Source organism: Calidris pugnax, unplaced genomic scaffold, assembly GCF_001431845.1.
Source record: "Calidris pugnax isolate Ruff unplaced genomic scaffold, ASM143184v1 scaffold18, whole genome shotgun sequence".
NCBI classification, from domain to species: Eukaryota; Metazoa; Chordata; class Aves; order Charadriiformes; family Scolopacidae; genus Calidris; species Calidris pugnax.
In genome coordinates, this window is record NW_015090812.1 from 16918051 (window position 1) to 16941633 (window position 23583).

General features: G+C 46.8%; 1 protein-coding gene across 1 annotated transcript; it reads right to left on the bottom strand.

The window, feature by feature from the left end:
* Nucleotides 1–12564: 12564 nt before the first annotated feature.
* On the bottom strand, nucleotides 12565–23474 carry GFI1 (growth factor independent 1 transcription repressor). The gene is made up of 6 exons (XM_014939048.1): nucleotides 23346–23474; nucleotides 22887–23093; nucleotides 17862–18277; nucleotides 17635–17772; nucleotides 15918–16083; nucleotides 12565–13870 (listed from the first exon to the last, which is right to left on the bottom strand). Exons 1-6 carry the CDS (start codon nucleotides 23458–23460, stop codon nucleotides 13692–13694), a joined length of 1221 nt encoding a protein of 406 aa, XP_014794534.1. The 5' UTR covers nucleotides 23461–23474; the 3' UTR covers nucleotides 12565–13691.
* Between the last annotated feature and the right edge of the window lie 109 nt (nucleotides 23475–23583).

The window sequence follows — 23583 nt, forward strand, 5'->3', positions numbered from 1 at the left end:
TGGAGTACTGGGTAGATACAGCACATCATCTTCCACGTTACTACCATCACAGAAATACCATATGTGTAGGTGTTTGCACCACTTCTTAATCAGAACTTTCCAGTTCTAACAGAACTGGTGCAATAATTCACTCCTAACACCTAAACCAGACATCCTTCAACTGGACAATTTTCCCACCAAAAGATAATGCATCCTCCATCATAGTATGCTTAGAGGTAAACTGTTGTCTTCTGAAATGGTTTCCACCACATTTCACTGCAAGTTTTCTTGTCCTCCCTTAATGCTCACAAATGGGGCATCACATATTTGGCTGTTAGGGACATTCTCAGTTTTCAGAGCTGAGGGCACAGAGCACACATTGCCCACGGCAGTGACACAGTTGGTCTGTGACAGAGCAGAAGCCCAACCTGACCATAACAAGCCATGCAGCCCCTCCAAACGCAGAGTAAGACCAGGCTCTGCATCACACCAGCTGCTACAAAGCCTCCATGGCTTGGTGCTGCTCATTAGCAGCATGACTGCTATTCAACCTTCCCACTGCATGTGTGAAGGAAGTGGTACCCTGTAAAGTTTCCCACCTTTCCCACTCACATACCCTGGAGGTAGGCTGCCTGCTCTCACCTTTGCCTCCTGGACGGAAGGAGCCGTCTTACGGAAATGTAGCTGGAGACCTTGAAAGTCTCCACCAAACCTCTGTGTGGGTTCACAGCTTGTCCACAGCAGGTTGGACAGATGTAGAATCCTGATACCAAACCCAAGATCTCTGCTACAGCCTTGATCTCAACGTCCTGGAGTAATGAAAGCGCAGCAGAGGTACCAAACTGTTACCATCACCAACACAGCAGGAGTCAAAAGACCTTGGTCTGTGTGCCAGTGTCAACTCAGTAGCTGAAGCCAGCTGCACAGCAATTCCCTGGTACGTAGCTGAGAGTCACTGCTTTGCTCTAGGAAGGGACTAGAGCAAACCCAGTGGGGTCATCAGACAGCACTCACAGACATGCAGGTACAAGCATGAAGTATAGGTAACTGGCAGGGTCATTAAGAAAGGTCCTACTCCCTAGTCTCCCCAGGTATCGGTCCCATTTCCCTGTCACACACCTTGAAGTGAAGGAACATCAGATTGAGAGGGATGAACTTTTTCAGGTGCTTTTTCCCCCCTTAGGACAAAGAAGTTCCGTGGGGACCCTCTAAACAGGAGTGTGGAGAGAAGGGAAGACATCCCACCCAACATGCCACGAGAGGGAACTGCAGCTTCATAAAGAGGAGGGCACAGAGCCAGAGTGACATTTCCCAAAGACCTCGTTCTCAGAGATTGCTGAACCACAGTGACTGCCTGTAACCCAAGCAAACAGCAACGTAAAAGTTCAAGCACTGACATAAGGGAGTTAAACCTCCTTTGTTAGTCTGACAGTTACAGGCAAAAGAGAACAGGGACCTTAACACCAACTGTTAGGCAACTTCTAAACATGCGGTGTTTGTGTATGTCCTATAGTCAGAACATACAGCCATCACCAGGAATAACTTCTCTTAGCATGTAATGACTGCTAAGTCACCCTCAAGAAAAAGCAGGTAAAAAAACAGCACTGAACAATTCTGCTTTTTTAAATGCAACGAAGAGATCAAAAAAAGGCATTTGAAGTAAATACCTGCTACAAGAGGAGAGGACTTGTCAAACCCTGCTCTGTATATTCTGCTAACTGGACCAACCAGCACCTCAAACCACAGAGCACTTAGGCAGGGTGTAATCCCATGGCAAGGAGGCTCCTGTCACACAGGAGTAACCTCCCTCCTCCACTGAGGCAGGTTTCTGACTGGGAATAGGTTCATCCTTAGCCCTGGTTTCTGAGAATTAATATTTTGTGATAGCGTTGGATATGCCACTTCCAGTTTATGCAATGAATTTCAGGCTGACCACAATCTGGTGTGCAGCTACTGAGCGCAAGTTCCTTCTCCAGGAAGGCTTAAGAGTAGCCCTTAGTGTTATGTTAGTTCCCGGCCTTGAGGAAGAGCAGAGTGGAAACCAGATGCTGCCATAAGCACAAACCCAAAATGTGCTGAGCCACGCAGAATTGCAGCGGAAGCACTGGAGATAAGAGTAACGCTTACTGACCTACCACTTCCAATAGTCAGCAGTGACCAGGAAACAACCGTTTTCCCCAAGAACACCGACCGTTGCAGAGTTTAGCCTGCAGAAACACCCCACCAGCACCAGTGAGACTCTTGCTGCATCAGTTAGATGCAGTCCATGTATTATATTGACAGTGTTATGGAGCTACAAACAGGTTCAGTTCAGTTTATAGCACAGACCACTCAGATTTACCCTAAATATGAGAGATTAGATGTAGGTCATCCTACAGTCAGGTTCTTGCTCTTTGATTTCAGTAAGATAAATCTGTCACATGTGAGTCAGCTCCTAGATGCTCTTGGGGCAATGGGAGTCTGCCTATATACAGAATCATGTAAATACCAAAAAAGAAACTAAAGATTTGACCTTTGTTTAACCAAGAAAGTCTCAATTGACCAAAAAGCAAGTCAGATTTTAATACCATTTCTAGGATTGATTCAGCTCTGAATTAGGCCACACTTCCACATCTCAACTGCAAGTACAGCACGTCTGTTGGCAGGAAGCCTACACAGAGACTGCAGTGGCACCAGGAACCCGCAAGTCACACAAAATAAACAGTTCGGTGCAAAAATCTGGAACAGGAGCACTACCAGCATGGCAGATTGCACTGATTTATCACCGCCTTCACTCCAGGAAGGAGCCCTCTGCTGCAAATGTCTCCACCAGGTCTGGCTGCCCCAGGGGAACACCCAGCAGGTTGGAGAAGGTGCACAGCAGTGCCAGTCCCCCAGCAGCACCAGTGATGAGTCAGGCTCTGTCTGCATGAGTCATCAAGGGCGCCATCAGAAACTCTCACTAGCAGCAGCAGGGTAGGACCAGCGGTGTCAGAGACACCCTGTCACAAAGCTCTGGGTCCCTTTGCCCACACATAAAGTCAAGACCAATCCTCAATGAGGGCACTTTTTCCTTTAGTCAGAACTTCATGACCATCTTTGTAATACCTTGGGCAAATATTGACTCGGATCCAACAGACTGAAAATATTTGGTTTGCACCAGATGTGGTGCGTATGTATCTTTGAAACATTAGCTAAAGGAGTGATTTGGGAAAATAAAAATTCTAGGTGGATATGTTTACTTTGCAGGGTTGTTTGCCCTGTGCTCAGATCCCAAGAAGTGTGCGTGAAGGTTTTAACCACAGGAAGAGAGCCAGCTGTAAGTGCCACAACGCACAGCAAAACTGTGTGCATGCACGTGCATTCCTGCATCTGCAACTCACCCACATCACAGATGAAGGGCTGAGGATCACTGGTGAATACGTTAACGAGTCCATACATTCCTGCCCTGACAGGACCCGAAAAGGTCTGTCAGGTGAAGAAATTACTGAGCTTATTGTTTCAAGACAGGTCCTCCAAAGTGCTTAATATCTAGTGCTGGCCCTGCTTTTTCCAAGAACTTGGGCACCATTTCGTGGCTCTCAGCTGACAGCAACTTTTGGAAATCCTTACACTGTCCCAAGGGAAGGGAAGGGAACAGAACTGCCCCCTCCTATCCCATTTCTCTTGTCCCAGCTTATTAGAAGGAGTTCTAGTAAAAAGCACATATCTAAGCAGAGAATTAGCTTTTGTCAGAAGGTTGAAAGCAACAGAGAGGTAGTTTGATTGGCTTATGTTGCTTCAGTTTTCAATTCTTAGATCCCTCCCCTAAGTGTCAATTCCCTGTGTGTGTCCACTCTCTCCTGCTAAAAATCATCAGTCAGGTGTGGTTTAGCAGTTGCAGCGCTTGCATTTCGGTAACCAGGGAAGGGAGGGAAAGTAACATGGGAACTAGAATAAAGCACTTTACTATTCAGTAACCTATGGGTATTCCTTTTGTCTGGTAGTTTCAGTTTGGGAGTCAATGCACATTCGTTTGAGGGGACTTTCAGAAAGAGCAGAGTGTGAAAATAGGTGCCTTTCCATATTTACCAAATAAGCACAGAAGAAAAGGAAAACTAGACTTCTGTTTAATACATTAACAGGAAGAATCCTAGTGAAATATTTGTTTTCTGGACAACTTAGGGCCAAACTCAATAGGCAGATAATTTTACAGAACAGAATTATTGTTTGGAACTGGTGGACTCTATAGCAATGCTCTTTGACCACCTCTCTTAAAATAATCCTCTTTGAGTCTGCAACACATCCCAGGCAGCAGTTGAGAAGAACAAGAGTAACATTTTGCTGAGACTTCTTCCACAAGTAAATCTCTTCATCAGATACACAACACCTGACACCTGGGGCTCTTGTGCCCTCTGAGCAGTCAACAGATATTGCCCAGAGCAACAAAAACGTGCGAACCACACACTGATCTGTACACCTACCTCTAATGGACTGCCTCTCAACCCCACTGGAAATTCAGCGGTGTTGAAGCTTTCCTGGTCATGAAAGACCACCACAGCAGCCAGCCCCTCCTTCCAGACAGCTTACCTACAGGATCGCTGTGAATCCCTGTCAGTAACTAACCCTGAAAACTTTACTCAGACACTAAGCTTGCATTGAAATCATATAATGCTTGGGAGCTGTAGGAATATCACACCCCCAAAAGGGGAGTTACAGTTTGGTTTCAACACGATGATTAGTTAAAGAAGCCCTGAAGAGATTGAAATTTTGGCCATACATTTCCTTGAAAATGTTCCTTTGTGCTACAAGTTGACTACCAGAGATAAAGACATTTCAAAGTAATATACTACAGGTTTGGGAACTAAGAGTATTTTAAAGGAGTCCCTAGAAAGACACTTCTCTATACTCATGGTAAGGTAGTTAAGCTGAGGCCACAGTGTCAGAGCAGCACACAGAGCCTCCTAACACAGCTGTAAATCCAGGTTTTCCCCTGCCGAGGAAACTCTTCAGATATGTTACAGTCAACGTGCCTCATACCTAGAGGTTTCTGAGCCATCATCCCCACCAGCAATGCTTTCCACACCCCTCTCCCCAGCTAATTATTGACGGTCGAGCATGCTCTTATCTCTGTGTGTCTGAGGGAGTTCAGCCTAGGTTTCCCTTCCTCAGGATCACAGCATGTATTTGAGTATTCCATCTCCCAAATCATATTCACGTTCATATTCCCCTTTCAAGGCATTTGAAGCATTCCGGTGAAGGAATCAAATCGCTCCAGCACCACCTCACGAATCCTTATCCTGACCTTTCTGGCTACAGCTGCCTACAGCCTGGACGTGCCAGAGGCACTTGCCGCACACACGTTTTCTCTCAAGTGTTGTGGCGGAGTTTCCTCCACCTCTTTGTCAACCACTGTTACAACATACAACCAAGCACCACCGTTAGCAAGATGTGCAATTACCCTATTTGAAATTTCCAAGTTTATAGGGCTGCAAATGCAGAAGGAGTCCTGAGCAGTTCTCTGCTGCTGGGGTTGGGTGGAGTTAAACACGGATCTCCCCTGGCTCATGGCTTTCTCATATGGAAGGCATCTTCCCTACTCCCCTTGCTTCTCTGCCCTGACCAGCCTTTACACAAGAGGGCATTTTAGTTTGGTTTTGTCCTGCATAAGTGAATTTCACTTCTCAGGGCATCATATAAAGCTGTTAAGTCAGATTCTCAGTCACACGAAGACAGCCTTGTATGGACCTAACAAAAAGGATCTTTGAAAAGCCCTTTTGCTGTCATACAAGGAAGTAGGCCCATGTCACACTTGTTTAAGTTGACAAAATACTATGTTATGCTGTCAACTATATGAAACCTCCCAGAAGCGTGGCTGAGGCAGCTGCGCCGTCAATGTGATGGGAGATTATGCCATGTCCCCTGGCTACTGGGAGACGCGCTAAAGGGCTACTTTAGCTTCTTTAGCCCATGTACCTATTTCAGTCACCACCCTTTATTCACAATAAACATAAAAGCACCCCTTTGGAGTAAATCGACTGAAACAATAGGCACAGAGCACCCAAAACACAGGTCAGATGCGTGGCAGGCCAGGAGCAGGCCTGTGCGGTCACAGGCCTGTCCCTGCCATGCACTGGCCTGGCTGGCAGCCCCCATGCAGGAGCCAGCTCTTGGCAATGGCAGCTGCCACCAGCCCTCCCATAGATGTGACTCCTGTCTCTCATGCAGGGTGTGTGTGTGTGTGTGTGTCAGAAAAACCACACAGCACTGAATCACCCCACAGTGGCAGCGGAGAACAGGCACAGCAACGTCCTCAGCCCAGCTAGGAGAAAGATAAGAAGCAGTTTTTGGGGCAGGAAGCAAGGCCTGGTATTTGTTAGCTTCTACAGCATTCAGGAAAATAAAGGGCAAGGAAATAATGGGGGTTTATGTTGGAATTTTTTTACTTTTTATCTCCCACAGCAAAACAAAGCCCACCAGACTTACAGCATTACCAGGCCACTCTCGCCAAGAGGCAGTGGTACCACCATCAGAGACTTCATTCACCCACCAATACTTGTGCCCTCAGGGAGCTTCACTGATTATCAGCTGGATTCCCACCACACAGCTGACCCAGGAGAGGGGCTGGACAGAGGGCATTAACATTTACCCAGGAGACTCTCACAATCAGCAACAACAGACACCTTCACGGTAACACACACTACACACCTAGTCACACTGCTTAATTGTAGCATTTTCCCCAGTTCAGATGAACAGCAGCAGAACCCAGCCCAGCTAGTGCAGTTGTCCTCCTGTGCTATTCTTTACTGTATGGCATCCTTAGGATCCAACACACTTTCCAAGTTTAGAACCATGGCTCCTTAACCATGAGGTCCTTAACCTTGCCAGAGCATCAGTACAAAGGCGGTGGCAGTCTTCTCAATCATGTGGAGGCACACAAAAAAAATTGCTCAAACATGAGATTTCAGCAACCCAACATGCAGAGGAACAAAACGGACATCCAAATGGCAAGTGGAAAGACCCACAGTTAAACCAAACCACAGGCATCTCAAAAGAGAGAAGTAACAGTCAAACATCTCCCCCTCTGAAATTATTTGGTGCAGTTTGAGGCACTTCACACTTAGGCAGGCACGTGCTCCTCCATGGCCCCGTGTCTGGCTGGAGTCGCACTGTGAGAAGTCTGAGAGATTTCATATAGAGGTATTTAGAGTTTAGGGAGGACAGAGCCCACTCCACTTGCATAAAACCCCTTCCTCCCATCAATGCAACCGTTCTTTTCCATCCCTGCAAGCGTTTGTGACGCAACTTGGGCTGGGGAAACCGGGACGGAAGCGCCCACTGGAACATTGCCCCCCCTCTCCTGGAATGGAGAGGTGGCAAACGGCCTCACCACCTCAACTGCCCACAGAAATCAGTCCAGAGATTGCCAAACCCCTGTAGGAAACAACGGCAGCAAGCCCTGCCAGAGCCAGGCAAGGAGGGAGTGAGGGTATCCAGCTCCTGGGACAGCAGAGCTCACAAGCAAAATGTCTCAGCCACAGTGGAAATACCACAAAGGAAGGAGACTCTTCTCAGTTGCCATTAATGTTAATTTATGCTACCGAAAACACAAATAATTCCAAAACCAACCGAGAGCAGATACACAGATTACGCGGCAGAGCTGAGCAAAGGTTGTGCCACGGCAGCGAGCACAAAGCCTGGCGCAGGCACACAGGAAGACCCAGCTCCTTGCTCTCAGAGCTCAGGGCGCCGGTGCCCTGACTCACACCCGCTATTACTCAGGGCCAGCAAGAGCATCCTGGGCCAGCGGGTCCCAGCTGCCCGACTGCCAGGTTTGCAATGTAAGGGATGTCCATGCTCCTGGAGAGCCTCAAAGAGCTGGAACAGCTGCCAAGAGATCAGGATCAAGAAAGGATCAGGACCATTTTTCATCTATTCCCTTTCCGGGAGCTGGTCTCACCCTCCTTCCCGCCTGTCCATGTCACCGTGTTTCAGAGAGGCAAAAGGCAACAGTAGACGCAGCACTAACAGTTTGGGAAATTGGGAATTCAGTGGGTATAACAGATAACATAAGATGCCTTGGCTTAAATCAGGGTTAATTAATCTGTAAGTGCAGCCACTGCAAGCAATTTAGACCACATAAACATCTATTCTCTTCTGGCTGATCTCTTAATGAAATACAACTAATTTGTTGTGGCTCTTCACTGCAATACTTCATCTTTCCTATACAAAACACTGAAAACATCTATTTTGCCTCTTTTCTTGTCAAAGGAGTGTACTCTTTTGAACTCCGAGAGTTCAGCTTTGTGTCTCTTCACTGAATTTCACTGAATTTTAGAGTTCTTGCACCAACACCTCTTTTTCCTCTTTGAACACACCTGCTGAGTCTGTCAGTGAGTTTTGGGAATGTATTATTCATAGGGAAAAAAATAAAGTGTAAAACCTAAGTAGTATATATCATATATATCATGCAGAACTGTCTGTCACCTGAGGATTACAATTTCCCATTAATGCCAGCTGGCTACATTACAGTAAATAAACAAATGGAATATATTGGCTATTTTAAACGTGTGCCATGCTGCGCTCCTGCTACTGCCCTTGGCTGACCAGCCACCTCCATCCCATACACCAGGACGAGCCAGCAGCTGAGGTGGCTTTTGGGCTGCCTGAGTGGAGGAGTCCAGCATTGCCACCCTGACCTTGGCAAGCTGGGCCTGGTCAAGCTGGGGGTGGATGTCCCCCACGCACAGGAGCATCCAGCTGGCTGGGACGATCACACACGTGTCAGAAAGTTGGCTGATGGTATTAAAAGAAGGAAATAATGTCACATTATTTTCTTTCTAGGTTTGTTTTATTCAGTATTCTTTTGTCATGTCATCTCTACTAAAAAAAAAAAAAATCCAGATGAGAAGAAACATGTTGGAACAAGCACAGAAAAGTGGTTTGCTTTCATCTTATTTGAAAGATTTATCACATGCTGCAGGTTAATCCGTTAGGCAGCATTATTCTAACAAGGTGTGGCCAGCGTTTTTATAACGTATGAAACATTTTCTTCCAGATTTATGTGCTCCCTCTATTTATAGTCCATATGCTGTGTATATTACAAACTGGTGTGATAAAGACTCAGGACATTTTCTGAGACTCATGTGTTGGGTTTGTTGTTGTTTGGGTTTTTTGTGGTTTTGTTTTTTTTTCTTCCCCCAGCAGGGAAGCCAAAGACACAACTAGGTACCCGTACCCAACGCATATTCAGACATATCTGCAGCTTTAGATGTGCAAATACCTTTTCAAATCTGGTTCCATCACTTTACATGCCTTATAATGCATTACAGACACTTACATGCCTTAAATCTATTTAGACTGCCTTATTAATTAGAGGAAAAAATACTGGAAACTACCACTATCCTATTAGCAATTAAAAAAAAAAAAAAGAAGAATAAGAAGAATAACCCTTAGCATTCTCAGAAGCCACTTCCACTACAGGTCAAAACAGAAAGATAGAATGTGGCTTAGCAATGGAGTAAGGTCTAGGATTCAGCAGGGAAAATCTCTGGTATTTTAACTCTGAGCAGGCATCTCATAAGGTCCCTACTAGACAAGCACTTCATTGAGTTGCATGCATATTTCAGTGCTTTTCTAAATCAGAATTCCCTCAAAGGGCTGTACGCTGAGCTATATTTCACTATGAAGTTTAGAGTAAGACCCAAATCATAAATAAAGGCAAAATCCATTCCTGATGTGAACTGGGGTTATGCTGGAGATGAATTTGACACAACTGACCCGTTTGTTTTTTCTCTCTTAAGGAAGGAAAATGCAGAGACTTGAGGAGCACTCCTTTGTCAACATGCAACAGCAGCACAGCTTGCAAATACAGTTGCGTGAGTCTCGCAATCTTTCACCCAGGGCTTATTCTAGAAACCTCTTCCTCCCTCCCCCCCATCAACTGCAACAAAAGTTTTGCTTGAGGAAGGAGCAAGACCCAGAAGAGTTGCTCTCTCCCTTGTGTTGCAATATTCAATCTGAGTGTTACTATCAGCCTTTGGAAACTGACTGTATAGAAAACACCCATGATGTTTGCATATTTTAATTTTAAACATCTCTGCTCGGCATAAGGATGGAACCTAATAAGTTGCTTTGTTTCTGCCTCATGAATTAATTCACCCTGCTAACTGATTTGGATAAAGCATTTTGATTCCAACTAATAAATTTGTTTTCTGGGCAGGCAAAACAACTTCTGGAAGCAAAGTAACAAGTTCGTTAGCTTGCCAGAAGAAGTACTTCTTTAATATCTATAAGGACTAGACTTTTTCTTTTTTTAACCCACTTGTTCCACCCATGTCTTTTAAATCAATCAGATAAATTCACCTTGTTTTTCAATGCCCTGAATCCTGATAGCTCTGCACACCTGATAGGTAATTTAATCATCGTTGGCGTGGATGAACACAAGCTCAAATTAGCTTCTGAAAGGCTTAGTCCTCCTGTAGATAGCTCTGCCTTTCCACTTTTATGCAGGAACTGAGCTTCACCAACTGGTTAGCTAGAGGCATCATTAAAAATTTACAGAAAGAAACAAAGGTGTGCTCCAGCATCTCTCCTTACCCTTTCTACTGTTACTCTGGCAGACAAAAGGTATGGAACCTGCTTCATGAATAATGAGTCATGTAATATGCATAATGCATTTTTAATGGCACACAGTAATAACATTGAGAGAGATATTTCCAATCTTCAGACTTGCACCAGGGCCTCTCAGTAGCCTGTTCTGATTCTCCTCAGATAGATCTTCTTTTCCTCCATTTCAAATTCCCCACCTTAAAGCCATGCCTCTTTCCCAGAGGTAGCCAAATTTCGCCCAAATCAGCAAGCAGGGCTGGTGAGATGGGGAGCACCCTCCCATGCAGCCACTCACCGCCATTTCAAAGGGGTTTAGGCCTCAGCAACGGCTCAGCTCCAGTGCCCCGAGGTATACCAGTAAGTTGCGAGAAGACACAGGGGGAAGACACACTTAAACCAACAAAAACACCTTCTAAATTTCTTCTCTTGAGGAACAGCCTTACCACTCAGGCTGTCAATGCTGGGGAGCCCTCCTGCCCTGCCAGCAGCTGCCTCCCCAGGCCACCCAACCCCAGCAGGTCAGCACTGGGCTCCAACCACACCAGTTGTCCTGTTTGAAAAGGAGACGCTCTGGGGGACAGGCACACGCTGCTATTGTAGTTTGAAAGGCAAATGGCAGTAACTGAGCCCACTCAGGGCCTGCTGGAGTAAGGCCGGCCTGCTTGAGTAAGGCCAGCCTGCAGGGCAGAAGGCTATGCCTGGCAGGAAAAGGCCCTCATGCATAGAGATGGGCTGGGTCCAGCTGCTGCGCCCCAGCCACCCCAAGCCTGGTACCCCCAGCCAGCTCTCACTCCATCCATAGCATCAGCTTCCCTGTAAAATAAGTATTGAACATTGCTCCAGAGACAGCCCCGAGCCTACCTGTGCCACCAGCTGAGCTGCTCCTCAAAGCCTCCCCTGGTCTGGGTGTGGTCTTCCTCATTAACACTCAGGCTCCTACACTGATCTGCATTAACTGACCCAGCATAATGGTCTTCAGAGCACCTGGCAGCTCCTGTGGTGCCTTATGCCACAGCCTCTCACCCTGAGCACTGTGACTGTGTGTCACGTTTCTGTTTAATAAAGCCCCATCTGTGAAGCCTTGGTGTGGGCAACCATGTGTGGAAGAGCTGACGTGCTGGGTTAGCCCCGCGGAGATACGCTTCAGCCACAGCCTGTGAGGGCGATCCTGCGAGGAAGGGGCTGTGGCTGAAGTTCTCAGATATTGTAGAAAGCAGAAGCACGGAAGGACCTGGGTGGCACCATGGCAGGTGGAGTGCCATGGTCCTCAGGTGAGCAGGTGCCCCAAGGGCTGGGCCAGCCTAGTGGGCCAGAGAAGGCCTCCAATCACTGGTTTTATCTATAAGGCTGGAAACAAGAGTATATATCCACATGGGCACACAAGGTTGTGTGCAAGTGTAAAAGCCTAGGCTGCCATGCTGTGCCCTGCTGGGAAAAGGACAAGGGCCGCCTCTGTCATTCTCCTGCTTCCCTTTGTATGGGCTGCGACTGCCAGATGGAGAGCCCTGCTGACGAGGCAGGCAAAAGGCGATTCTATGAGCCCCAACAGGCTTAAGTATAAATGATGCACCTGCTGCTCAGGTGTCCCTGCAAACTCCCAGGCACAGACATTTAATCCTGCAGGAGGACATCCAAGTTCCTCCTGGGCTGAGCACGGACTTCTGGCAGTGTACGTTTCCAAAGCAGACACTTAAAACTCCTGTTTCCTCTGTAAACCCTTCTATGGTGATAGTCCTAAGCACTGTATACCCCGGTCTTCAAAAGTGTGAACTGTTTAACTGAAATCAGTGGGAACTGGACAGATAAATATGGCAGTGTTCTTTAATCACCAGAGCCCTTGTGCAAATTCTGCTGTGCCTGCACTCCCTCCTCAAATGCTGTAGCCCCGACCATCACTGTGGTGTATCGCTGTTAATGGCTGATGTTCACAAATGTGAAGTTGCGTATTAAATAAAAATCACTCTGAACCATCCTCAATACTTTATTAACTTAAAACATTGTTCCAATAAATATGTACCAATAAACATAAGACACTCCATAAAACCTAAATAAGAACATTTACAAACCTCAAGAAAGTAAAAACAGCATTTCTTTAACTGAGGTACATGCAGGGTCATTTAAGGCAAATTCAGTCAATTATACTTCTATAATGATTCCTGCCCACCTCAGCCAAGTTTCCCTTTAAAAATTAAAAAACAAAAACAAATATACAAATGATGCTATTGAGTAGCTGTTTTCCAGTTATTAGAACAAGCCCAGAGTGCAGAAGCCAGTAATAGTTCTGGACAGAAAAGTCTGTGCTCCTGCCCTCCTTAGACAGGATCACTTGTTGGATGGGTTTCTAGTTATAAGGCGTAACTCTGTGCTTTGGCTTTTCCACTTGTCTTTCACAAGCTTCCTTCTCCCCAGTGGATGTGGCAAGAAGTAACCCCACGCCTCAGACACACATGCGCACAGCTAGGCCTTGCACACACAGAGAGATGGCTCTGGGAGGATAAAAAGGGCCCTTCTATAACTGTTAATGCAGCTCCTGATTTGCACCAGAACAAGTGAGAGCAAGATTAGGCCCAAGCTGGTACCTCTGCTTAAAAACCAGCAAGAGGTCAAAATTCAGAGTTCAGCCCTGACCCTCCAGGTTTTCCTGACAGGAAACCAAGAGTAAAGCCATTCAGCATTGGAACTCAACCAAGGCAAGCACTCCCTACACCACATGCTGATGGCTCTCTGTCATTACCGTGTAAACACCGTTATGCCCATGTTTCCCTGCAAGGTGATTCAAGCTACTGAAAACTTCAGGGGGTTCATCTTGGCCGTGGGAGAAATATTTTCCAGCTTAGAGATATTTGGTAGCTTATCCATCTTTGGAGTATCAGGCTTCATATCTAAAAGGCTTATTTTCCAGTGTTATTTCAGAAACAGAGAGAGGAAGAGAAAGAGAGAAACCCCAGCCTTTAATTTCCGCTTTCACAGTCATTCAGGTTGAGCTGTCAATGTATGGCCCTGTCCTCTTCTTTCCTCTCCGAGCTCCTGGTCAGAAAGGTAATGCCAGGGTCTGTGCTCAGGACAGGGCTTGGGTACAGCGGGGAAGCCAAGGGAATCTGTTCTCATAGTGTTGTAGGTGCTTTCCATATTGCAGCCAGGACTCATTTCAGGCCGTGCTGTGTCTCTCGGTGTCTCCGTAAATCCACCTTTCGCTGGAAGCCTTTGCCACACAGATCACAGCCAAAGGGCTTGAAGCCTGTGTGCTTCCGACTGTGGGTGATGAGGTTGGAGCTCTGACTAAAGGCTTTTCCACACACCTGGCACTTGTGAGGTTTCTCACCTGCAAGCAGAAGGCCGGGGAGAGAGTGTTAAAGAGGCAACATGCTGCTTATGCAGGACCAGAGCAAACAGGAAATATACACCAGGCCTTCAAGCTAATCAAAGGGATTCCTGTGTGATTACCAAAGAAGTCGTTCTTATAAAAAACATGCAATTTGGAGCCCTGAAGCATTAGGTGAGCCTGCCCTGCAGCTGAGCAGGCCTGGACTTGGCTGCACCTCCATAGGCCCAGTATAGTCCTGGGAGTGCTATCAGGACCCCATAATATGTGGATACATTTGGCTGCATGGGCTCTGCACTATTTAAACTGGCTTTATGTCCTAGAAACATCAGAAATTCCTGGAAAGGACACCAGGTCATGCTGAATCCTAGTATCAGTTATTATAGCAGGTGGAATAGATACATGGAGGTTGTTAAGCCAAACCCAGTGAGCTGCAGTCTGTCCCCAAAGGGGGTATGAGGGCCCTTAAGTGAACCCTGAAGGGCAGAGTTCATCCAGATCTGCTCTTCTTTCCATTCCCCACACTGAAATGCCAGCAGTCACCCAGAGACAGCCCTGAACTTCCACTGCAGGCAAAAAACATAAATGGGAATAAATGCAGCCTCCAGAACTTCTATGGAAGGGTCAGTGGCAAAATTCCACTGGCCTCCAAGGGAGCAGGATCTCAATGCATTTTCATAGTCTTTATTATCAAATAACGCATAAAAGGGAACCCAACCACAAAACCAAGCCTGATTTTCAGAGTGGCTTTGCACCTGCAGAGCCCACTGACTTCAGCTGGAGCAACAACTCTTTGCACGTTTGAAGATCAGATTCTTCGAAACATAAAGTAATACAAAATGTGCTGGAGGCTCAGTTCATAAGTGTATGCTGCATATGAAAGGGATCCCTGATTCTGTTAAAGACCTGTTCTTATGTTAGCAATTTAAAAGCCCAGGCAGAGTTTCATATCTCACAACAAAATAATGGTTTTGACTTTTCAAAGAATTTCAGTATTTCAAAGATTCAGAATTTGGCTGAAATTCTACTTAATTGAGCCTTATTTGAAAAAGTTACTATGGAAATACTTTTTGTATTAATTCCTAAATAGTTCATTTTCATCCAAAAAACATCTGGGGGAAAATCTTTGTAACATTTGTTGTTCACTGCTTGTCATGTAGAAAAGTCACAACCAAGCAGCGCTACATATAATGCCATCTTTCTACACATTTGCCACTTTTAGGCTTCACCCTTGATACCTGCTAGTGGTATCAAGAAACAGGATTTTGGTCATCTGAACCTTGGGTTTAGTCATTACAGCTGTTAATTCATGTCTGCAAATGCTTCTGTATCTCACACATCATTCATTTCCCTCTAATTTAAGTGAATGGTGCAAGATTTTCTTTTCTGATAAACCTGCCTTCTCACTGAATGGTATTTAAAAAACAAGTTCCTTTGGTGATTCACCTGCACTTTATTAGTTTCCATGTTTATTACTAACAGTGAAACTTGAGAACTCTGCACCTCTCCTTCCATTCTGCACAAAACTGCAGACATTTCTCAGAAAGTCCGGGTGGAAGCGCAGACAACCTCTGAACAAATATTTAGACTAAGAGTTGGACCTTAGGCTCTCCAGTTTAGTGTTTGATCTAGAGGAGGAGACTCCTGTTGTTCCTACCGTAAATTGGTAGATCCTGTGAAAAGAAATGCTGCAATCAAATTCACCTGTCATTTTCCAGGGAACTCAGTTGTAAATCAAGGCCACAAGAATATAATACTCTACAAATCATCTTACACAAAAGCCCTTTGAATAAACATTGGTGGATCCTATTAAGGGAACACTGATTGGATTGCGAGGATTTGGGTTATTTTGCAGCTGCTATTCATGAAACCACATTCAAATCACCCTCCTTTGCATGAGTAGAGCTCAAATAGCATTAACAGCAACAGAGCAGTGAGAAGCACGGGGAAGTGCACATACTGTCACAGCATGGACTGCTGCAGAGAGACCCCTTCAAGCAACCTGCTCCTACAGTTGGAGATGAACACCAGCAGCTGCAGGGCTGACCTGTGTGAATGAAGGTGTGTTTCTTCATATCAGATTTCTGGTGGAACCGCTTCCCACAGTACTGGCATGGATAGGGCCGGGTGTCCGAGTGGATGAGCAGGTGGGTGGACAGAGTAGAAGATCTCTTAAAACTCTTGCCACAAATCTTACAATCAAAGCTGCGTTCCTGCAGAGAGAGGAGCCAAAACACACAAATGTTACATCATACCAGTGAGCCCACCAGCAACAAACTGCCCAGCAGCACATCAGTGTTACTCCACTTCTCCAGAGAGCAGGACTGGCCTGAGGAGACACTAACATTGGCATGATAGCACCACGTGATAAAAAAAGATCACCTTCTCCCAATACTGTGCACCACTCCTCACAAAAATATAATTGAACAGCTCTTCCTGCTGGCAGGAATGGCCAGGTGGGAGCAGCCCTGACTGACCAGGCAGAGCCTGCCTGCACAATACAACAGGGGCCCAAGGCATGATCACTCCACTGGGAAGCCCAACAGCTGCAGCGCTATTCAGAGGCCAACCCTCCACTGTACATAGGGAAGTGGGTGCTGAGATCTGCTGGTCTCTCCCGGGAAATCTGTGGCAGGCTGACTTCTGCTGGTAGGGTAACAACTAACTGCTTATTTGTAGTGCCATTAAAATTCAAGTGCAAGGTACCTAGAGCACCTGGGGAAAACAGTTTTTTGGCTTACTACTTTAACATATCACAATAAATGCATTAAGACCTTGCTGTCTCTCTCCTCTCCTTCACACACTCCTCTCCACCATGTTCTTCCACCGTAAATTATCTCTTCTTCTCATCCCTTAACTACCATCACTACCTCTTCCTGCTATGCCTCTTCCTGCCAATTACCTTAGTATATTGGGCTTTTAATGCACTCTCGCTCAAGTGTTGTCCCCTCCATGGACACAATATGCCATGCTGCTCTTTTCATCATTTTTTAATGGATGATGAGGTATTTCCCCTCATTGTGTGCTTTGCTGTTGCACACTCATGAAATTGTAAATGAAACAGATAGGAAAAAAACCATTGCTGTAACTCTATCCTCCAAAAGCAAATCTGAAGAAGGAAGATTTGCCAGGTCAAGTGGGTGGGTGAAGGGGAAATGTGGCACAATATCAGCAGGTGGAAAATGTTACAAGTCCTCCTACCAAAATTAACTACCATATTCTTTTGGTGTGTGACTCAGAGAGTGTCGAGACGGGTGAAGTCTGTGTTCTATACCTGACTGGTCGTTCAGATGTTCCCTGCACAGACACAATGACTACAAACAAGGGAGACTCATTTCTTTGGGGGAGGGGAAGAGAGAGTGAAGAGAGCTGCATCGAAAGAAAGCACAGTGCATTGCTTTAGCTGTTAAAAAAAGTCAACATCCGCATTACAATTTCCAGCTCTGAGAGTGAAAATTTATTATTTATTATCTGTTACTTCTGGAGTGCCAGAAGTGCCCTCTGCTTAATAGAGATGCACGCAAGGTCTGGGGAATGGAAACAAAGCCTGTGTTCTTTAATTTGTTGGCATGCTCCTTTGCTCACTAGCTGCTCACTCTGCCTGCCACCATATTCTTCACCCATAACTGCCCACTGCAGCCCTACCATGTTCTCTTCCTCTCCTCAGTTTAGATGACCACCTACTGCCCTGCCCAGAACCAGCTGAAGCAAGCGGCTGGCCCTGGCCCTTGGACCTTCATCCTGGCAGCGCGCCCCGCTCTCACCTGTGAGTGCACGGCCTTGTGCTGCTCCAGGCTGACTGCATGGCCGAAGGTCTTGCCACACATGTCACAGGCAAAGGGCCTCGTGCCACTGTGTGAGCGGCGCACATGTACCTCAAGGCCATGTGGTGTGGAGAAGACCTGAGGGGAGAGAGCACATAGGGTCAGGCTTGCCAGGGAGAAGGGGCTGGGGAAGAGTCATAACCGGTGTGGAAGAAAGGAATCCCTACCTTGCTGCACTTGACACACTTGTAAGAGCCAGTGCTGATGAGCAATGGGCGGCACAAGAGGTCCGACTCCACTTTGATACCACCTGGCCCCTTCTCTTGCTGCAGCCCAGGTTGTGTCTCAGCATAGAGTCCAGGTGCTGCTGCTGGTGGCCGCTCAAACAGCCCCGGGCCCGGGGAGCCGAAGTCACCATAAAGTCCAAGGGAAGAGCTACACTCTGCACCATAGAGGGCAGGCTCGGAGCCTCGCTCGCAAAAGAGCCCCAGGGCTGAGGTTCGCTCCAGCGTGGGGCAGGGCCTGTAGCTTTGCACGAGATGCCTCAGCTCGGAGCCACCCAGGCTGTTCCACATGTACGGTTTGAAGGGCACCGAGAAGGGGGGTGCTTCGTCTAGGGATGGACACACAGATCGCTCCGAGGCTGTGGAAACACAAGGGCATGGGAATTAATGCGCTTCATAATCCAGCCACTGTCATGGGGCAGAATCGTCTCAGCACTCAGACTTGTGCCCCGAGCCAGACCCCTGTACTGCACATTAAAGCTCCCATTTCTAATGGGAGGACATTTTATACTGCACGGTAGGGTCTGTGCTTTCAGTACTACCTACTCACCTGCTGTCCCAGCCAAATTATTTAAAGCAGCCACCAATTTTGTCTACCTCTATCTCTGGATGCCCAGGTGCGTACACACTGATCTAACTGTTGACACATTAAACAACTTAGTCTGCAATTTCCTTTGGTTTTATCTGCAGCTTCTCAGAAAAGTGTATCTATTATGTCCCACGATGGGCATCACAGCTGACAGTCCACATTTAAGCTCTGATGTAAATCCCACACATCCACATAGCAAATACGACATTACAAAGGTGCCAGAAGGAGCAAGCATGCTGAGATTTACCTGTTCAACAAAACTGAAAACTGCTTGTTGCATAATTTAACGCCCAAATCTAGTCTCTCAAGTTCATGCCACAACTGTCCGTAACTATACTAGCATGATTGAAATAAAGAACAACTTCTGAGGTGCCTGCATATCATGCCTCACTTTCTCAGAAAAAAAAAAAAAAACTAACTAAAATCAGTCCTCATCTGAAATAAAATCATGGCTGTTTCAGATTGCTTTGAGTTTCTCCAAGTAAAGAAACTAAGCTGAGTCCAACCAAAACATAAAGCTTTGCAAAATCATTGGTATAGGCTGCATTAAAAATTGAAGACACAAAAAGATTTTCCTAGCAGTAATAACCAAAGCAATCTTCCACCAGGACAAGCTCAGATGCCTTCAGCTGGCTCTAACAAGCTCATCTTTGGCAATAGCATCTGACCAAGGCAGTGGGCACCACAAGATGAATCACACATAGCAGTCTGATGCAATGGCAGGAACATTGCCTTTGAGATCAGTGTCCAAAGGCACAAACGCTCAGGGATCTTGCACAGAGGAAAGCACAGTTTGGCAGGGAACTTGAGGTACCAGACCCCAACTCTGTCTGCCAGAGATGCTGACTAATGCCTGCGGTGCTCTGCTTTCACTCTTCATCACAACAGGCAGCAGTGGGAGAGTCAAATATCCCCACTGGATTAAAGTTTTGGTGAACCAAGGAAAAGATTAATTAGTTAACTGCTGAAGTGCCGATGCCTTCACAGAGACATTGGCATCCCTTACAACTTGGGTTTCCACAATAACCTCCGTTACTCAAAAACTTGTCCACCCACAATTACTTGCTTGCTTTTTGTCATTCCTGTCAGCTTCGCAGCTCCCATGGCTTTCTCAGCCTTTAACAAACCAAGATAACGAGGGGTGGGCTAGGGAAAGAGGGCATGATGTGTTAAGCTATCCATTTGGATAGGCAGGTGGTCACTGAGACTTACAGGACTGGGAAATGAGGTGGAAATTGAGCTTTGATGACTATTTCCTACCTTTAACATAATTTCAGATGTTAGCAGTCTCTGTTGAAATTAGTAGTCTTTTGGTTGGAAATATATGCGCATATACCAATTGGGACATTTGAACATAGCGATGAAATCAAATTAGCTGACATGGTGCTGAGCATGATTTTTCCTGTTCTGCACTGACTGCAAAGTTGTGGTCAGCATCACATCATCTATCTTGTGTCTCTGCAACCAGTTTCAGTGTTGCCATCTCTCACGATTTTATCACAAGATTCAAAACTATCTTAAAGCCCCAGCTCCTGAAACTGCATGATTTCAACAGGCCCTCAGCTGTCCTTTTGTTTTCTTGTTCTTAACTTTTTTTTGCTGTTAAAGTCAACGTCTAGCCTACACTGTTAAGAAAAGCATGAAAACGTAAACCCTCCATATTTCAACACTAGAACTGAATATCCATAAGGTATTACTTACAATCTTGATTTCTAAGCCAGTCTGTTGAGTGAGAGGGAAAGCTGACCTGATTTTTGAGCCCTTGGAATTGGCAAGACGGGACACGGAAAACACTGTACCACAGATCAGTTTGCGTGCAATGTTCCTTCCATCACCTCACATGCATTGGAGACCTCTCAAGCACAAGTGCACTATACTTCTCAGGGGGAAGCTCAAGCCATCCAAGGCATGTGCCCAAGGCAACCTGCAAACTCTGCTCTGCCACACTGCAGGGCACTTCTATGCCTGTCTCTCCTCCACCCCACAGCATTTAGACCTCCAAGGGGTGAGCAGGGAGGGACAGATTCCCTCCTCTCCCCAGCAATTTTGTGCAGCCTTTATATAGACCACTTCTGGGAGAAAAAAATTTCAACGCTCTTTTTGAAGGCAAGACAAATTCAGCCTGAGTTTGTGGGGAACAGATTGATACGCACAGCAAAGAAAGATTCAAGTGTCCTCCTCCAAAGACCACGTAACACCACGCTCTTTGCATAACTCCATTATACCCAGTAAAAGCCTCCCTTCCCACCAAGACTGCAGCTTCAACAAGCTTACCAGGACATACTAATATACTGCTGCACTGAGCTATCAGACACCTTCTGTATATGCAAACGCGTGTGATTACAGAAACATGTAGAAAGTGAGGTTAAATAACAAAGTGATTTGCACTGATGGAGTCAATAATGTATTAGAGTGTTAATAGGTATCGTGTCTGCGCATGCCCACCTCGATTGGCAGCACAGCACTCACAGACAAACCTTAAATCTGGCTTTCACTGCGTACTGGAGTGCAACCTGCACCTGTGTTCACTTCTAGGGATAAGGGGGTGGCAGTACTACTCACTGCACCTGCCCTGAGCATGATTTAGAAACATCATTTCTCCTCTGCCCTGCCTCTCAAAGCACAGAAACTTTGCCCCACCCAGATAAACACAATCATAGAAATCCAGTCTCGGGCCAGTGCACCTTGCAGAAGTGACTGAAGCACAAATTCCAGCTTTGCGCTGAATCTGACAATGCAGCTGTAAGGCAGAGAGGTTGGGGAGAGCTGTGGAAGGAAGCCCGACTATCTGATCTTGCTGCCACTGCCTTCATCATTAACATAACAGCACCTTTCTCAATACACTGACGTTCATTTAATAAAGCACTTTCCCTACAGTACTTGGAGTCCCTTACCTTCCCGTTCATCCTGTGAACAGGATCGGGGGTGCAGTGGTTGGGGGATGGAGCAGTCCTCCCCCAGCACCCCCAAAAATCTTGATCTGGGGATGTCAAGCTCATTTTGCAAAGGCACCTTCCCTGGGTAGCTGGATGGTTGGCTGGGAGATAACGAATCCCACAGCAGGGGAAGAAATAAGTGGGAAGGAAGAAAAGGCAGAGCAGCCCTGGTAAATACCTGCTCTATTTTACATCTGTCTTTTAGACACCTTGTGAAAACAGTCTGTTTCCCGTGCAGAAATTGTAATTACTTGGGGAAGGAAGAGCAGGAAAAATTCGTTAGAACAAAAATTATACACATTGCTACACTCTGTGCAGAAATATTAGCAAAACACAAACTGCTGCATTTGGTCCGGTCTGTCATTTGCAGGCTGAAACTGTCCCCTGGCTGGCCATGTCGGTCAGAATTTTCAATGTCCCTTCAAAGGGATTTAGGTCTCTTAAAAGAGGTAGAGGCTTTAAAAATGCAAACCCACATCATTACAATCAGCCGTTGATATGTAAAGACACTATAAAGACTAAGTGGGAAAATCGGTGGGTAAACGGGGCTAAGTATTTGTTTGCCGGAGTCTGCTGTCAGTTGGTAAAGCTGAGACAATTTTTCCTTCCCTAAGACAGAAATTGTTCTTTTTCCAGCTGTCACTTTTTAACCGAGGCAATAAAAAGTGGTTTTTAAATATACGTATTTTTGTTATAAAATGACACCATTGTATTTTTAAACGAGATAAGTATTCGCGCCAGGCTGGGGACAGCATCTCCCACTGCTCCAACCACATCAAAGGCAGGACGAGGGAGCTAGAGACAGGCGCTGCAGCCATAAGTGTGAGTTTCCTGGATTTGGGGTGTTTAAATCTGACTGTCATTATTTTCATCTGTTTTTTACGAATGCGTTTTTAGAAAAGCAAAACAACAAAAAGAGAGAGAAGGAGGGAAGGGAGGGAGAGATCCTTTTTATAGGCAAGAGGCAAGAAATAACCTGAAAGGGAGTCAGGGAAAACATCTAGCAGGTAGTACAAAACACAAAGTCAGCGCTGTTTACCACAGGTATATGGACAGCCTAGTAGAAATTTCTACCATCTTAAAAAAACATCTAAACTCCGGGTAGCACAACCCTATAGGAAAATGCCGGGATCTCTAAAATATAATAACCAGCTTGCTTCTAGCAATTAATCAGAAACCAAATAATCAACACCCGATGGCATAACAACTTTCCAACAGCCTCTCACCCACTGCTCCCTCAGCAGCGGGAGACAGGCTGGAAAATCAACCCGAAAAAGATAACCCGAAAACGAGTGGAAGGGAACAGATTTGCCTTTTCCCACTATGTGGGAAAAGGCAAATCTGTTCCCTTCCACTCGTTTTCGACGGCGGCACCCAGCCATGAGCTATCGCCCCCCGGCACCGACACAGACACGCAGTCAGCGCTGCTCGTCCCGGTCCTACCTGGCGAGACAGAGGGCGAGGGAGGTCTCCAGAAATCCTCAAACTCGGACACCCTGTCACAGACGCTGCCCTCGCAGCTGGGCGCTGACTCGGAGGTGCCATCGGCAGCCTCGGTAAGGTGGGATTCCGGGGAGAAGCGCCCCTGGGAAGGCTCTGGATCGGACAGGACGGTGCGGCCCAGCCCCGCGTCCTCGGGGATCTTGCTGTCTGCAAGGCAAAAGGGGCGAGGGGGAGCCTCAGTGCGGGTCCGCGGTGGGAGACGGCCACCTTCTGCGGCGGCCCCGCTCCCACCAAGCTTTGCTGCCGGACTCTCTCCAACCCCGCATCAGCCCCTCCGGCGTCCCGCGGGGGCTGCGATGCCGTAGGGGGCTGCACAGCTACCGGCCAGTGCCGGAGCCGCTGGCAGCGGGGAGATGCGGGGCGGGGAGGCAAGCGAGGCTGCGATCGAGGGACTCCTACCTGCACAGATCTGGGCTAGCACCGTCTCCAGCCGCAGGCTGTAGTCCTCGTCGGCGGAGCGGGGCTGGTGGTAGCTGTGCGCTTTCTTGCTCTTCACTAGGAAGGACCTCGGCATGGTGGGGTGCTGCCACGGCCGGCGCGGCCGCACTCCCTCTCCAAGCGCCGGGCACGGCGGCAGCGAGCGTCACCCCCGAGTCTCCCGCGGGGCGGCGGCGGGGAGGCGACCTGCGGGGAGGCG

Bases quoted from the DNA above. Each gene is read 5' to 3' on its own strand.
- GFI1 (XM_014939048.1), bottom strand. From the start codon at position 23,460: ATGCCGAGGTCCTTCCTAGTGAAGAGCAAGAAAGCGCACAGCTACCAC. The intron at 23,094-23,345 runs GTAGGAGTCCCT...TTTGCCTTGCAG, and splicing joins GCTAGCCCAGATCTGTGCAG to ACAGCAAGATCCCCGAGGAC. The intron at 16,084-17,634 runs GTGAGAGCGGGG...CTCTCTCTGCAG, and splicing joins ACAAGGCCGTGCACTCACAG to GAACGCAGCTTTGATTGTAA.